Source organism: Primulina tabacum, chromosome 8 (genome assembly GCF_025594145.1).
Source record: "Primulina tabacum isolate GXHZ01 chromosome 8, ASM2559414v2, whole genome shotgun sequence".
Taxonomy (NCBI): domain Eukaryota; kingdom Viridiplantae; phylum Streptophyta; class Magnoliopsida; order Lamiales; family Gesneriaceae; genus Primulina; species Primulina tabacum.
This window is the reverse complement of record NC_134557.1, coordinates 40671485-40688996: the sequence shown is the minus strand read 5'-3', so window position 1 is coordinate 40688996 and position 17512 is coordinate 40671485. Positions and strand designations below refer to the sequence as shown.

The 17512-nt window shown below is 35.1% G+C and overlaps 2 protein-coding genes across 4 annotated transcripts; both read right to left on the bottom strand.

Annotated features, from left to right (window-relative positions):
- Positions 1-1742: 1742 nt before the first annotated feature.
- LOC142554184 (methylcrotonoyl-CoA carboxylase beta chain, mitochondrial) lies at positions 1743-6392 on the bottom strand. Its single transcript, XM_075664859.1, has 10 exons — positions 6124-6392; positions 5805-5924; positions 4345-4779; positions 4037-4127; positions 3710-3942; positions 3440-3604; positions 3208-3282; positions 2826-2957; positions 2168-2224; positions 1743-2093 (listed from the first exon to the last, which is right to left on the bottom strand). The coding sequence occupies exons 1-10, from the start codon at positions 6319-6321 to the stop codon at positions 1890-1892; spliced, it is 1710 nt and encodes a 569-aa protein (XP_075520974.1). The 5' UTR covers positions 6322-6392; the 3' UTR covers positions 1743-1889.
- A 4623-nt stretch (positions 6393-11015) lies between these two features.
- LOC142554183 (ABSCISIC ACID-INSENSITIVE 5-like protein 7) lies at positions 11016-14068 on the bottom strand. 3 transcript variants are annotated; one of them, XM_075664858.1, is made up of 5 exons: positions 13043-14068; positions 12534-12877; positions 11934-12005; positions 11798-11827; positions 11016-11611 (listed from the first exon to the last, which is right to left on the bottom strand). In XM_075664858.1, the coding sequence occupies exons 1-5, from the start codon at positions 13455-13457 to the stop codon at positions 11543-11545; spliced, it is 930 nt and encodes a 309-aa protein (XP_075520973.1). In that variant the 5' UTR covers positions 13458-14068; the 3' UTR covers positions 11016-11542. The 3 variants fall into 3 exon arrangements, 2 of the variants coding, with proteins under 2 accessions (XP_075520973.1, XP_075520972.1); XM_075664857.1 differs by having other exon boundaries at positions 11020-11611; positions 12534-13499; positions 13560-14065; XR_012822139.1 differs by having other exon boundaries at positions 11018-11611; positions 11798-12005; positions 12534-14062.
- Between the last annotated feature and the right edge of the window lie 3444 nt (positions 14069-17512).

Genomic DNA, 17512 nt, shown 5'->3' with positions numbered 1-17512 from the left:
ACTTGACCTCGTACATCTTTGTCAGAGTATCCCAGATAACTTTGGCTATTTTTATCTCATAGATACTTGACAGTACTTCGTCTGCTATAGCCAAGTGTAAATTGGCAACAACATTGTCATTCATCTCATTCCACTTTCCATCATCCGCAATCTCCACCGGTCTATCTCCAATAGCCACCAAGCAATTCTCATTTCTTAAAACTGCTTGTATCTTTATTTTCCACAACATAAAATTGCTTCCATTGAACTTTGCTATCTCGTATCTGCCCGCCATTATGTCTACAACAATTTTAGTAGACTGGAAAAAATAATCCCGCATTAAATAAAAAATCTTTTCTGATGTGGAAGATCAGTCTAGGCTGCAACCACAGAGCATACTCATAATTTTAAGAAATTTTAAACCAAGGCTCTGATACCACTTGTTGGTCCCACGTGCGGAATTTGAGATAATAAACCCGAAAATAAAGAATAAACTGACCACCGAGATTTACGTGGAAAAGCCCTAAAAATTATTAGAGTAAAAACCACTGACAAGATGAAAAGAATTCCACTATAATATTTTGTGGTGTACAACTCACTCACTGTATTTCCAAAAAGAACACACACTCTCTTAATACAGGAGGAGAAAACACCTCACAAATATTATAGAACTAAGCACTCAAATACTTATAAGATGAAAGAAAACTCGAAAAAGGAATGATTTGAAATGAAGGAATGAGGCACCTATTTATAGTAGAATTTCAAGGTGTGAAACCACGTATAAAACGCGTTCCGTCTGAACGCATCCTTTCATTTCAAATCTTTGACATTCATTTAAAATGTGCACCGGCCAAATGGTTGACTTGCCGACATGAAGTCCATCCTGATATGCAAAAACTATTGAGTAACTTTTCTAACTTGTTTCAAGAACCCACCAAACTTCCACATACAAGATAAATCAAGCATTATATCAACTTGAAGGAAGGGACCGAGCCTATCAATGTGCTACCTTACATGTAGGCCAATTTTCAAAAAGTTGAAATAGAAAAACAAGTTCATGACAAGTTAAAATTGGAACTCATTAGATCTAGAACCAGTCCCTTTTCATCTCCTGTTTTATTGGTAAAAAAGGATGGTTCTTGGAGTTTTTACACGGACTAACATGCACTCAGAGTCGTACCTATGTTGGACGAGTCCTGCGACGAAAAATAAAAACGGGCCATCTTGAGGAGGTGACTGGACAACGCTGGCTGACAAGTGGTGGATAAGAACTGCCGCAGATTTGAAATTGAAGGATATACAACTACATGCCTACTGAATACTTCAGAGACGAAAGATAAATGAAGCAGATTGATTTGTTCGCTGATTGGATTGAGCTTTTTTTAATTGATTCATCAGTAATAAAATGTTGATCGCAGCAAAGTAAATATAATGTGATTGTGATCATATTTCTCATTCTTTTATCTCATATTCAAAATCAAAATAGATGATATATCTTTATCTAATACAAATTAATTGAAAAATATATCGTGTATATATACAAATTAAATTAGGCGACGATTTTTTAACAACGCCCGAATACATCACTATACTAAAAACAGGGGTGATGAACGACCACCCATGACCTAGGCTATTAGACGATCCTAAGCGACCCTTTTTAGAACACCGACTTTGAACAAGTCTTGTTATTTTTGTTGACAACAGTTAGTGGCCTTATTTTTAAGATTTGATTGTTATTTCTCTTTCTATTAAGCTCTTCTAAGTAGAATAAAGGTTGGTAACTATTATTCTTGGCAATGTTTTGCTATGAGACAGAGCAGTACACTCCGTGCTATATGATATATGATACACCAACTAATTGTCGTCTAACAGTATAGCATGGGATGTCCACAATCTCCGAAAGACGGGTATCACATTCTGAAAACCCCGAATTTAGTACCCTCAGGCTTACGATTTGTGGAAGCAGCAACACAGAGGCCTAAGATCTTTCTGGTATCTGCAGGATCAATCACACCATCGTCCCAAAGTCTTGCTGACGAATAATAGGCACTGCCCTCTCGATCATACGCCTCCACAACACCGGCCTTGAATTTCTCCTCCTCTTCCTCGCTCCACTGCAGAAGTTATACGTGTTAGTATATTTCACCTACAGAGTACCACCTGTTGCGAAGAATAAGACTTTGCGAACCTGGATTCCAGCCTTTTTCTTGTTTGCTCGTTCTATCTGAGACAGCACACCAGCAGCCTGAAAAAAGTCATTTGGAACTTGAGAATGATGTTCTACTAGGCTTCAATTGGGTGAGTTTTCTACACGCATCCTTGGATGTAAAAGAAAGTTGACAAGTTAGAATCAACTCGTTTTACCAATTTTGCTTTTTAATTTTTTAAGACATTGGGGCAAAATTGGGTGCCCTGTGCTAGTTATGTTTAGATGGTGTCTGTTCTGTCCAGTTTACTAGTGTCTTGGTTAGAGAGTTTTGCAGCAGCCCCTATACTGCAATATCATTTCTCCCTTGATAACAATACATGTTTTTTTAATGAGTTAGTTTCATGCACTTTAGGATCTTCTAGAATTCATGGAATTTTCCCTTTAAATTCGATCTTTGTCCGCAACATGTTGCTTCAATCAATTTTTACCAACAGAGTCTATCCTATGTCCTTTTTGTATCATGTGGTACTATCTAGCTAGTTCGTGACACTCATAAACGGTAAAAACCGGTTTCACAAGAATTGAGGTTTCAGATGATTTAAGCCAATCCTGTTACGAAATTTCAAGCAATCCAAACAGGGAAAATCTTGAAAATGATGCCGCCAGTTAACAAATAAAAGAAAAGGGAAGAGGCTACCTGAGGTCCACCCATCACAGATATTCTGGCATTAGGCCAAAAAAACATGAAGTTAGGGCTGTATGCACGCCCACACATTGCATAATTTCCAGCTCCAAAGCTTCCACCTACAATAATTGTAATCTTGGGAACCTGCGCCAAGTTCAGTTTATAGAAATTAGGTGCAGGTGGATTTCATTTCCCATTTGCACTTCATAAAGGACATAACTGAAATAACTCAAACGAAAAAAAAACATAAAGAGCAACAAAACCAGGCCCAGTTTAATTTTGGTAAAGGAGAGTTCGAGTGAGCCATTAAAGGATGTGCCAGGAATGCAAATTCTCCAGCGGGCAGAAAGGCCAGAAGAAGCAAGCCTATAGCAAACGACTTAGATAAACAAACCTTTGCACAAGATACTGCCATCACCATTTTAGCACCGGATTTAGCTATACCATTTGCCTCAGATTTAGAACCAACCTGCAACACATTGTGAGATCATCTTATTTTTAAAAATCTAGAAGGTACACATTTTTTTAAAAAGAAAAAAAGAAAAAAGCTCATTAACAAAAAGGGTAACTGGCCTCATCGCTATCTTCTAAATTCAATTACTACAAAAGAAAGATGTACCGCATACCATGAATCCTGTGATGTTTTGAAGAAAGATTAATGGGATGTTACGTTGAGTACACAGCTCAATGAAATGGGCTCCTTTTAAAGCAGATTCATTGAATAATATCCCATTGTTCCCAATTATTCCAACAGGTTGCCCAAAAATTCTAGCAAAGCCTGTAACAAGCGTCTGTTCACGATAAAAGCAAATATAAAATATCAAGATTTAAGAGACACGAACAAAAGTATTGGCAACAAAGAAGAGTTTGAAATTAAAAATAAAAAAAGGCCTCACAGTGCCATACAGTTTCTTGAATTCATCAAATTCACTTCCGTCGACAACCCGTGAAATAATTGATCGGACGTCAAATGACTGCTTGAGGTCAGTCGGCGCAATAGAACGAAGTTCCTTAACATCATACAGTGGCTCCTTATATTCAGCTACTGTATTGTGTGATCCATCAAAACTCCCAGCCATATGTAGATTTTTTACTATATTCCTTCCTATAGCTAGTGCATGCTCTTCGTCTACAAAATAGAAAAATCAGTACGTCAATCAGTGAAAAGTAAGGTTGAGAGTCGTGACTTCAAAAGACCCAATATGAAGAGAAGAAAGGATTACCTTGAGCAAAGTAATCCGAGACACCCGATGTCCTACAGTGCACTGTAGCACCCCCCAAATCTTCCGCAGAAACTTCCTCTCCCGTAGCAGCCTGAGTTTTTTTCAGTAATTATGTTAAAAGAAAGCCATGAATAATTTTCCTGCTAAATGTCACAAGCACATTACTGAATCGTGAGAGCAAACATTGCATCAATTCTACAAGCTGATGTACTCATATAATACATCTGTCATACTTTCTTTTAACAATCTGGAATTGCAGAAAGTAAAATTGGACAGGAGGTTTTGAGGCGCTAAAATCTTTAACTAACCTTCACTAGCGGAGGCCCAGCAAGAAAAATGGTACCATTTCCTTTGACCATTACACTTTCATCAGCCATAGCAGGTATGTAAGCCCCACCAGCCGTGCAAGAACCAAGCACCAATGCAATTTGTGGAATACCTTCTGCAGACATCACAGCTTGATTATAGAAAATTCTTCCAAAATTTTCTTTGTCGGGAAAGACCTCGGCCTGCTTTGGAAGGAAAGCACCTCCACTATCCACAAGATACAGACAGGGCAGTCTGCATTGAGCAGCAATCTCCTGTGCCCTAAGATGTTTCTTGATAGTGATGGGATAATATGTTCCACCCTTCACAGTGGGGTCATTTGCCACAAACATGCACAGATTTCCATGCACGGGACCAATTCCAGTAATTATTCCACCAGATGGCAATAAGTCTTCATATAGTTCATGGCCAGCGAGCTAATGTTTAAAAGACCGTGAAATCATATGCATTACATTCCAATATCAATTCATAACCCAGTATTAAAAGTTATGAATAAGTAGTTTAGAAGTTCTTCGTGGAACAGACACAAACATGCACCGATGCATGCACACACTGCACTAAATTACCAGTTTCGGAAACAGTATAAAAGTTAAAAGGCATTTGACTTGCATTGAAGATTACTGTAACCCTAATTAATGGGTATACGTTCCATGAACATTTCTGACAAATATTTTAAATAAGTACTTTTAAAACTAAAATGGGATATAAGTGGCAAAACTACAACCATCATGGACAGAAATATATGATGTAAAAGAATGAAAAGCATAATCACATGCTAAACAAAGTGTATTATAAAATGGATTTTGCAGATAAGCTTGCAAAGCAAAAAAATTCCTATTCAACACATCTATGCTTCATGTGTCATGTCAATTGGGGAGCATTTGCCATTTGGGAACAAGTGAAGGCATGCAACAGAATAATCTGGTCCAGGATGCACCTCATCACAAGGAGTGCTCAGGGGCCGGTATATAAGTAAAGAAGGGAAATGCTGCAGAATAGCCCAAAGGAATTCATAGACCATCCACCAACGGGATGAGCCTTACTCAAGGACGCCTTTAAAATAAAAAGTAACTCAAACAGTGGAAAAAATGTAGCCATCAACTGGATGATTTTACATGGCTATGTTAAGGTATCCACTCAGTATCTTCACATCCCATTACTTAGTATTCTCCAGCTTCAACTTTACTTGGGATTCTATTGCCAAGAATAGCATGTATACTAAGATTAAAGAAAAAATACTTATAAATGTCTGAATCAATGAATGCAGGAATAATCACACTACACTACCGTGTCTTCATATTGACACCCTTAGAGTCTTTAACTCCAAATCCGAAAGAAAGATATAGCCACAAGAACCAGAACCATATTTCTCTTCTAACTATCGACAATTCATTATTTTGCAAGATGCTAAATGATTTCTTAAAATCAGGGAAAAATAAACCTGGGAAAACTCGAGGAACGAAGAACCAGGATCGATCAAACGATCAATTCTCTCTCTGGGAAGAAGCTTATTCCTCTTTCTGTTCCTTTTCACAGCCTCTGCTCCTCCACCATTCATCACCTATTCCACCAAAACAAAGCATTTATTTCGATTTTAAAGCAGCTCAAAACCAGTATGATCTCTCTCTTTTCACACGAAGTATGATTCCACTAGAAAATCAATCAACATTATCCAAAAACGGATTCTTTGCATCACAAATTAAAAAAATTAATTACCAAGAACACACGCACATGGCACACATGCATTGGAAATGCGATACCTGTTGAATATTGGAGTGAAGCTGGGACACAAGGCCCTCCATAATTGCCGAATTGCTGGCAAACAAATCGGAGCTCCGGTCCAATGTGTCGGATAGGATACCCGAGCAGAAGCTTCGGGTTGGGTCGGCGATCGATTCCGGGTACCCCCATCTCCCCGAAGCCGATGATGAGATTTTGCGGACAAGTTTACTCAACATTTCGATTTCTCGCTTCAGCACTCAAACGGCGCCGTTTTTAGGATTCTCAAAGTTGGTCCAAGAAGCTTTGTGCTTAGATGGACAGGTGGCGTCAACTTGTCAGTCATATCCAAATAAATTAAATTATTATCATCATATTTTATTTTTATATATCAAAGATATATTTAAGTAAAAAATTGAAATTAAATCCTGAAAGATTTTTATAGTGTGTGTATTTACTAAGATATTTAAAGAAAATTAAGGTAACATTTTGTTGCTTGAACCATAGTTCACCCGAGAAGTTGTTGGTATGATAATCGAACTATAGATGTGTTTGCACAGAAAAATTACAGGCATGTCATTCACGAAATCGTGCCAATATTTTGAATAATCTGACTTCTACGATCAATTTTTATGAATCTCGATTTGATTGTTAGTTTTAACTCATTTGGTAAACCACAAAACTAAGAATGTAAACAAGGAGTATGATTAATTTTGTAGAAGAAATATAAAAAAATACTATATACATTGGCACACCTTTTAGAGTAAAATAAGATTGAAGTCCACAACATTAATTTAATTACACTATTATGAATTGGAATAAGATTTTTACAACTAAAATTGGAAAAGTTGGAGAAATATGCTAAAACTTGAAGGAAACAAAAGATAATCTACTGGAAACACGATGATATGAATTCTCGTACGAACGAACAGCAAACACGATTATTTCGAAACCGCGCCCTCAATTCAATAACGTTAAAAAGAATTCGTGTTGTGTCCTGATCTTTTGAATCAAGTGTATGCGTAAAGAAAACAATCGAAAACTCGAACGAACCTTCAAAGAACAAACCTATGACAATCCGCACAAGAACGATCGACGAACACCACAAAGCATAAACTTTGATAAGTTTGATTTTTGATAACAAAGCAAAAAGCTTTTAGTTGTTTGAGAGAAAACTCAAGAACAAAATTCTATTCAATCAATCTATGCCAAAAGATGTTCAACATCTCCCAAATATACATATCAAATCAAAAGATACGAAAAGATAACTTCCTAAATTATCTAATGCATAAAATAAAGTAAAAATCGAGTTTTTTCCGTCAAATTTATCAAAGGGCACGGACCCCGTGTATGGGTCCGGAGTTGGGTTCGTGTAGGCACTGTAATTTCTGTCAAATATATCAAAGGGCACGGACCCCGTGTATGGGTCCGGAGTGGGGTCCGTGTAGGTACTGTAATTCTCATTTTCGAGGATAATTGACACGAACCCCAGGTACAGGTCGGGGTGGGGTCCGTGTACACTCTGAATTTTTCCTTCTTTGAAAGATAATGGTATTCAGGGATCTTCCTCAATTATTGCTTGAATAATGTTTCTTTGGTCCCCAAACGTACTCCCATGCATCACGAACCATTCGGAACTATGCACCTTACTCGTTAGCCCTTCTTTATTGCTCATTACTCCTTGTAGTGCCTCTTTGAATTTCTTTAGTCGTCATCTCGTGATTGGTCCCCTCCAGCAACTCTAATGGATACCATGCTTTCTTCGGAGCTTGGCCTACCATGATCACATCACATGAGACATAATTAGGCTAAAAATCATGAAATTTGCAGAGAGCTATTTTGTTGTATTTTTGAATTGATTGTTGATGAAGTTGTCGAGAGGCTTTCTAATGATTTTTGCCCATTTTTTGTTCAATTCTTCTGAGTAGTTTGGCCACATTACACTTCCCTGGTCATGCATGTCGGAAAATAATAATAATGACAATGCATCATTAAGTCAACAAAAGTTGGCTGAATTTGTGAATAAAAACGTGGTGTTCGGCTATTTTGGATAGAAACGCGTCTTCACATGGAGAATGGGCTCTATAAATAGAGCTCCCCATTTCATTCTGAAATCATCCATTATTCGAGTTTTCTCTCATCTTATAGCATTTGAGTGCTTAGTTCTGTAATATTTGTCAGGTGTTTTGTTATCCTGTATTAAGAGAGTGTGTGTTCTCTTCGAAAACACAGTGAGTGAATTGTACACCACAAAATATTATAATGGAATTTTTTTCATCTTGCCCGTGGTTTTTCACCCTAATAATTTTTAGGGGCATTCCACGTAAATCTCGATGTTCAGTTTATTTTTTATTTTCATATTTATTATCTAAATTACCGTACGTGGGACCAACAATGCACCCAATCAGATATTTAAATCACCCAACTCATGTAGCCAATTTGACTATTTATATACATTTGCTGCTGACTTTGGCCCATTTCAAAATTCGGCATGACGCCCCAAATTCTAATCACATTCTCCTTGACATCTTCGGCCTCCCGAGAACAGCTCACATCCTCCAATGACAATCTTCTAAGCCCAAGCATCTTATAAGTCACCAATCCTCGAACTTTCACATTCGCATAAACAAACTTACGAGTATTTTCATCTCTTTTTTTTTTCCCGACTCCTGTAATCCATCCAAATTCGTTTTTGATCGTGCTAAACTTCTTCCATTGTTTGGTATTTCTTACATCGCAAATGTATCTATCACCATTGGCACATCACCACCGCGGCACTGTCCAGCTTTTCAACAAGTAACCAGGTTCAAAACATGTTGTGCCCAGCCGCATTAGCTCAAGGAGTCGGTAAATTTTTACCATTTTTCCAAGTCTTTATCATCAATGCTTTAAATTTTCCTCCATTAATTTTCACTGCGCTTAAGGTGTTTGATTTGATGTGAATGTGGTTTGTGTGTTCGATTTACCATCGTCATACCAATTATTTGCCAATCAACTAAAAACAATTACAAAGCACAAACGTACTTATTTAATGCCATAATTTGGCCACGTTTTCTTGAATCATGAAAGTGCCTAAATAACCAATTTTATAGCAACTTCAAGCCTTGGAGTAAAAACAATTTCACTTACAATTAACTTGTAGCTTTCATGGAATAACTTTTGTCTACAACAATATACTGGAAACTGTATTCTGCTTCATGAACTTTTTCTTCAAGTACTAATTCATCATCCTCATCCTTCCGCCCAATAACTTATTAGAAAACTTGCTCGTTCCTTCTAATTTTTCTATCTTCTACAAAAATTGAATTTTAGTAGGTGGACGTGGAAATTTATGGAATTTTATCACCTGACACACTTTTGTCTTCATTGATTAGGAGGAAGAACGAATTCCATGATCCCTAGATTGATCATTCAATATGAGGATTGTAATCCTTTGAGTACTGACTTGAGGATGTCTCTGGATTCCCCAACCTATATAGCGGAGATCTTCTATGTGGAGCTTCAATCTTCGACCTAACCTGATTCATTTGACCTTTGAAGGATGATGATTCGATGTATTGTTGCTTTCTTATCTTTGAGACCAAGAATCTTCCATCATATATAAAATTCTCCTTTCCATATACCACACTCATCCTTTCATAAAAATGATTCTCTATGATTGAACTCCCTCTGTATATCCTTCACCTCAAAATCTTATCTCTTGGTACCCAACATTTTTTGTGCATTTCTTCAGGTAATTCTTCATTTTCCACTTTGAAAATGATTCTTTTAACTCAATATAATTTCTTTTGGAATTCAATATTTTTTCATCATTTTCATCATATTTGTAAGTGATCTTTTCCAAGTAGTTGTTTTAAGAGACCCATAGTCCTTCATCTCTATGTCCTTCCTCGACCTAAAAGACGATGTTCCTCCAAAGTACTTGTTCACCGGTCTTTTGGCCATGGATCCCTTATATTTATAGCTTACATACTCCATATTTCAAATGCATTCCCCCTACTGTAATGATGATCATCCATATTGAAACATTCATCATTTATGTATTTGGCTTCGAAATCATATTGCGGGATACCCAATGCTTCGCATTTTTTGGGTCTGCATATTTCTGCTCACATTTGATCGTCCTTTTTCATTCATCAAAGTTCTCAAATAAGTGGAATTCACATTCACGGACCTTTTTCCTTTAAATTCATTGAATGATTGTGCTCGGAATATTTCTAATATGGTTTGATAAATTTGTTCACTCTTACCTTAAAACTTGCTCTTTTGACTCCAGGAATCTCGTCCTCTAACAACGGATCTTAGTCGTCATCTTCATTGTGTTCAGTAGCCCTTCTGCCAAATTTAGACTTGGGTTTTTGTGGTTCTACTGCCTGGAATATTCTTTTGACAATTAGAATTGAAAAAGCTAGATGAATAGGCTAAATCCTTGAGGAAACAAAAGAAAATCTACTGGAAATATGCGACATGATTAGGCTAAAATTCATGAAATTTGCAAAGAGTTTTTTTGCTATAATTTTGAGTTGATTGTTGATGAAGTTGTCGAGAGGCTTTCTGAGCGGATTGGCCACATTCCACCACAATCGATCATGGATTATGGGTCTGCCTCTCTAGTCACGCACATATCAGTCCTTTAAACCGCCCAACTCTCCAGACTTCATGGACGCTAATCTAATGGACTTTCAATTTTAATTGGGCTTACACACTTTGGGCCTAACAAGGTGTGATAATAAGAACACAAAATATGTGCTGCCCATATTTTAAACAAATAAGATTATAAATAATCATAAATGTTAAAAATAAAAATAAAAATAGTTGAATAATACAAGAATTTAATTAGAAGATAAACTGAATAATAAAGGACAATAGCTACATGTCAAGCCACCCTAGACACCTCTTCAACCAATAATTGGACAAAAGAATAAAACTGAAACAATAACATTAAACCACACACAAATCCACATGTATATTTTACAACCTAACAGTAATTATTCAAGCACATTTACACATGCTTAAAAATAAGTAGCAAAGACCACATTTGGAGCCAGTTAGTCAAGTGATGAACCGATAAAAAAAAAAACTGGATAATGTCCGTTCAAAACATGCCGTTACAGTACTTCACCATCTACAACTGGAACTTTATAATGGTAGTGGCCGAACATTCTCGACCACAGCCACGACAGCAACCGTGCTCCTGGCCATAGATTTCTCAGGTCAGCATATGCTACCAAGCGTCTCAAGTGCGTGAAGAAAGAAGTCACAATTGAACAACCCAAAAAGAACAAACAGCAAGTCCACAACTGCTTTTAACAAGTTGCTACAACACTAATAAGCCAAAAAGATCTTAAACAGTTTCCAGTTCTATAGTTTTACCAAACTTCTCCATTGTACTACAATGCTTAGTTACAACGCAGATGAACAATGAAGTCCAGCATTCACTAATATTTACAGCATGCTTGGTTACCAAGGTCCTGTCAGTGTGCGTCTCAAGCATCGTCTTTTACCTCCCCAGGGTGTCGATTCCAACATCTGCCAACAGATGAAACAGAATATTTACAGCAAAGAAGAGAATGTGATCCACACAGAAGCAGCATCCTTGTGCCGGTGACAACGCGGTGATAGTAGTTTGTAAACAACTTTAATTACTTTATCTTATGCGCATACAGCATTGATTAACAACACAGGAAACAAAAATTCAATAAAAAATCTGAGTACCTGATTTTTCAACATCTCCTCGAATTCTTCCTGCAAAACATCACGGAGATGTGTGTTTTTTTTTTTCTCAAATCAAAATCATGAGAGTCCATAATTATCTCCCTAATGTATAGTTTGAATGTCAAAATAGATGTACCTGTTTTTTCTGCAGCTCTCTGTTCATTTCTCGGAGTTTCGCCACTTCTGCTTCCAATTCCAGCGTATAGGCCTGCATTTTCCGAGTCACAACATATATAAATAGAACTATTAATGACGATATGTGTGATAGTAAACAACTATAAATTTTTTTTTAAAAAGGAATCTAATATACTGAATTATAACATATTCTGAAATGTGAAATTCAAACACTTACATATTACTTCAAATGAATAACTCAATTCATTGTTTCGTTACAAACGTGTGGTGCTTATGCTTGAAACAGAACTGAGTGTTACAGGCAATTCCCAGCACAAAGATCTTGATAAAAAATCCTATCTATACAATAAAAATTAAGTTTCAGATAGGAAAACTAAAGCATGTCAATTGAGTAGAAATCAACATTGGGCCGTTCTCATATTATTGATGAACGAGATATATGAGTAAGAGGTGGCAAAATCAAGTGATAAATCCATTCACCCGAAATAAATCCTTTACTCAAACGAAAAATAGCCGTATTCTATCTATCTCACGTATAAACTCTGATTAACATGTAAACCAGGGGCAAATATAGCTGCTTCTATGACCAAAGAATGGTCACCTGCTTTCTAGCTCGTGACCTTGAAGCAGACTCCCTGTTTTTAATCATTCTCATCTGCCTTCGCTCCACTACGTTCTCCAAAGAACTTGGTGATTTCTTTTCTCCGCCTTCACCAAAATTATAAACTGTAGACAGTGTTGGTGGGTCTTTCTTACTCTTTACAGGAGCTTCTGACCTCAGATTGTTCCTAGGAGGCGGAGCACTCCTCACAACTGCTGAACCGTAGTGTAGTCCGTCATTAATCCTTGTTGTTCCACCTTGATCTCTATTGCTGTTGACCGGCTTTGTCATTCCTACGGCCAATCCCTTGGCTCCTGGGCTATATAGCTGAGCATAGCTTCCAACTTGTAATAAAGAAGAAAAGGCCATGTTAGTTTGCTTTAAAAATGGTGGTCGTACTTGTGGTTGTGGGTGCTGAGGTGGTTGCGCGGACGGCCTCACAACGCTCATATTGATCCTCAAGTTAGTCGAACTATGAAACATGTTGTTACGTGAAGCAATGTGATTACCCAAGACACCATTGTTCTGAGATGGTTGTTGAAATCCTGAGTTTGAAGCATAGTTACCACTTGAAGGAGGTAAACTACCATATATTTCATTGCCGTTTGATATTCCAGATGGTCGTGTATCTTCTTTTGCCACCGATGTTCTAGCTAAAAATTCTTCCAATGTGATCTTACCTAAAGTAGGCGCCTTCGGCTGTAATTTTGAACCTCCGCTATCACATCCATCTTTCACACCAATAGCTTCATTGAGGACATCCCTCCACGCTTCAACGGTTTTTTGGCTGGGTGTCCTCAACAATATTAAAGAAGCCTGACGTTGCAAATTTCCAAACTGCACACTTTCATCTCCTCCACCAGTAGAAGTTGCCAGAGCCTGGCTTTCTTCAGGTGTCCAAACGCTCTTAAAAAGCTCCTCCATGTTCACAGATCCACAATCCTTTCTAGGTTCGCTCAAACTAATCTGAAACTCATCAAAAGTCAAAACAACATATTGAGAACCATCAACCAAACAGATAATTACCGGTAGGCTTCCCTCCTGAATTTGCAGTATCCCAGAAGTACTTGAAGTTCAGGTACGTCCCCATCATTGCAAGACTGCAAAGACGGTCCTATACTGTCAAGTTCATTATCATCAGCCTTTCAACAACCTTAGTGAATCATCAATTAATGCAATATCTTCCTACCCTATCGATGCATAAGGTAGTTCTTTCTTTGTGATTGAAAGAAATTTTTAAGAAGAACCAACCGCACAAATGATAAAGAAAACATCTATCTAGTGGCACATTGAACCAAATACTCCTATCAAAAACACTTTTTGCTGTAACAGAAGAGGAACCCCATTCACGAGTACTTAAGAAAACAAGAAAACAGGTGTGCAAACCAACGGAAGGAAGGGGAAGAAGGGATTATATAACCCAAAACAGATTAAATTTCGTAATACAAATAATACAGGTTACGGACAACCAAACACTTAGCTTTAAAGAATGGACACCATCTGATAAGTTCAAAAGAGACAGGCAAGGGCACAAGAGTCAATTTCCCCTTCCCAAAGAGCTTTGATTCACTAAACCCAAAACCTCAACGTACCTAACTTTCAAGCATCGACGAATAACATTCAGAGAAAAGAAGACTCAGCAAGTTTTCACATCCAAATTACTTCACTCTTCTTCAACGTAAATAAATTGAATTAAATAACACCAAAAACATTCTAAAAATTGCGGAGATCACTCGAAAAACAGGAAGAATCTAACTTTAATCAAGCAGAAACTGTAAAAATATCGCATCCAAATATAGAAAGAGGGAAGGTACGGAGAGATCGTGATTCGCACCGATTGGAGGATCACTGGAGTTGACAAGTATCTCCTGCTCCTTTGAGCATTGATTTTATTATTCATTTTCCGAATTTTTTGGTCCAAATTTTGCTCATACATTTTAGGATCTCACAACATATATTCAATAACCAAAAATCGAATCCACAATTATGTACAAATCCAAAAATTAAACTCTTGATCCATATAGTGTGATATAAGATTCAAATCAACCATCGGAAGTAGCAGGTAAAAATTTTCTGTTTACCAATCAAAGTTTGTCCTGGAGTCTGGTTTGCATGAATCAATACGAGAAGATAATCTGAATCGAAGTAGTTAATTGCTTCCAAATTCTTGGTTGTCTCGATAATAACATTTTCAAAAGATGTACATAGTAAAATAACATGTAAATTTACTTTGGGATAAGATAAAAAAGATTCAGATATTTATTAAAGAGAAAATAACAAATTTATTCATTTAAGTTGTGTTTTTGAGTAGGTCTCTTGTGAGACGGTCTTACGAATCTTTATATGTGAAACGAGTCAACTCTATCGATATTCACAATAAAAAATAATACTCTTAGCATAAAAAGTAATATTTTTTCATTGATGACCCTAAGAGATCCGTTTCACAAAATACGATCCGTGAGACCGTCTCACACAAGTTTTTGCTTGTGTTTTTTTGTTTGTAGTCTTATTTCCCTCCGGAGTTTGTGCAATGTCAGCATTATATGGTAGCAATATTTCATGTTATGTTATTATTTTTCGACGTCGCATCATCACTTCAGCTAAATAAGTTCAGAAACTAAGAAAATACGAAGTTACTCCACTAAGATTTGACCAATATGTATCATGTAAGGATTATCTGGTGTCAACTTTCATGTAACAATATCTAAGTGTATTGGTTATAGACTTTTAATGAATTTTATGGAGTTTAAAAGTCTAAATGTATTCAAACTAAACTTTTATATACTCCATAAAAGTTTAGTGGTATTCAATGTAAACTTTTGTAGAATTTTAAAAAGTCATGTGGTATTCAAACTTGACTTTTAAAAACTCTACAAAAGTCTAAATGTATTCAAAATGTCAATAGACTTTTAATGACTCTATGGAATCTATTAAATACAAGAATTATAGCCTAAAGTTCAACAATAAAATGTCAACAAAAGTCTTTGATTCAACCTAAAGATTTGGATGTACATTTAATTGAGAATCTCCCAAATTCAATACAAACTTTCATTCTTTTCTCATCTATTTATTTTTACTTTTATTTGTACTTTTTAAAAACATAATTAAAATTTAATTTTTTATTAATTATTATATAACATTTTATTTTTAATTATTATATTTAATTTTAGTTAATCTATATATAAATTATTGTATAAGAAAATTCATACCGATATTATATCAAAATTTTCGGTATACCGAACCAAAAAAACCTTACATTTTTAAAAAATTTATAATTTATTGTTTTAAAATATTATATATTTTAAAATTGTTGTATATTTTCCCGGTATTTCGGTGTATACCAAAATTTTCAAATTGGATATCGTTACCGTATCGAAAAATTCGGTATTGTTACCGTACCGTATCGAAATCTTCGCTATACTTAAAATTCGGTAAATTCAATATTTTTTTGTTATGGTAATCTCGGTATACCGAAAATTCGGTATTTTTTCCCACCCCTAACAGGGCTTGTATTGGCATGTGCTATATTACACAATTTTCTTTGAAAGAAGTGACAATTTGATGAATTTCAAAATGAACTAGATAATGAAGCTCAATTGTCTTCATCAGCACAAGTTTATGAAGGTGACGACTTTGATCAGTTATTTAATACTCAAAAACAACAACGAGCAAATGCTAATGCATGGAGAGATATCATAGCCAATGGAATGTAGAACGATGTTGATCAAATTGTCAGTAATGATTAGATTTTTTTTATAAAAGACTACTCATTATTTCGAGTGTTCTTTTAATAAAATTTTATTATGAACTTATAAAAATATTATTCATTAATATGTTGAATTGACATAAAAAATTGAAATTTTGATTTCAATAAATTGGACAGTTCATTTGTCGTTTTTCACAAATTAAATTGATTTAACTTTTAAGTAAGTAAAATTCATTTACATTCATAAATAAAAATAATAATTTAAAACTGAAGAGATTATATATGTCCAATAATTATTTTAAAAAAATTAATAAAAAATAAATCACAATTATAAACTACAAAATTCACATAATTCTATGAAAAAGTTTAGAAAAGTCAACAAAAATCTTGAAAAAAAGTCTATAAGAGTCTATGAAATTTGTTTTACAATTCTATGAGATTTCATAAAAGTCAATAAAAATCTATCAACTCCACAAAAGTCCATCATTTAAAAAAAGTCATAAAAAATCTTTGAAAGTATAGAATGAATACACCTCCTAATATTATTTCAACAATTTTCGACGTTACGTGAACACTCTTGCAAAATAAGTCTAATTTTTTATAATAAAAAATAATATCTAACTTTGATCACTGGAGATTCAAAACCCAAAATATGTTAAATTACGTAACTAATTTGATTATTTTATCTTTTTATAAAAAAAATTATGATATTGTGAATAACCCAGAAATATTGATTAGTAATTATACAAGTATAAAAATATTTTTGAAATAGTCTAACGTTGCGTTTGGGTAGAAGGATATGAAAATATTTACTGGTTTTTTTTAATTAAAAAAAAACCATTTGCTTGTTTACACACGACTAGTGCAAAGTATAATATATTTCAAACGACATTATAATTGAGTGAACTTGAAATTCATCATAATTAACATAAAATACGATATAAAAATGTGATTGTGAATTTGAAGTTTATGATCTTACTTCTCTAAAAAAATAAAAATACATTTGAAATATATGAATTTGAAATCCATCAATCCATATACAATCTAAACATACTAATTAATTTAGAAAAATCAAATTGTTTCGTAGTTATATTATATTGTCGTATCATATAATTCTATGTCAAAATTAATGAGTCTGACGGTCATGGAATAGTTATTGGCTTCAACATGAAAAAGAACTCACATAATTTTTCAGCCTTAAATCTTTTTTAAAACTTAAAAATAAAATGTTCTAATTTTTTTTAAAAAAAAACATAGAACACAATCATCCACG

Coding starts and splice junctions, on each gene's coding strand:
- LOC142554184 (XM_075664859.1), bottom strand. CDS start 6,321: ATGTTGAGTAAACTTGTCCGCAAAATCTCATCATCGGCTTCGGGGAGA. Junction 4,128..4,344: donor CTGGGCCTCCGCTAGTGAAG/GTTAGTTAAAGA, acceptor AAAAAAACTCAG/GCTGCTACGGGAGAGGAAGT. Junction 2,958..3,207: donor TGGCAGTATCTTGTGCAAAG/GTTTGTTTATCT, acceptor AACTTGGCGCAG/GTTCCCAAGATTACAATTAT.
- LOC142554183 (XM_075664857.1), bottom strand. CDS start 13,457: ATGGAGGAGCTTTTTAAGAGCGTTTGGACACCTGAAGAAAGCCAGGCT. Junction 12,006..12,533: donor GGTCACGAGCTAGAAAGCAG/GTGACCATTCTT, acceptor CGGAAAATGCAG/GCCTATACGCTGGAATTGGA. Junction 11,612..11,797: donor AGGAGATGTTGAAAAATCAG/GTACTCAGATTT, acceptor ATCTGTTGGCAG/ATGTTGGAATCGACACCCTG.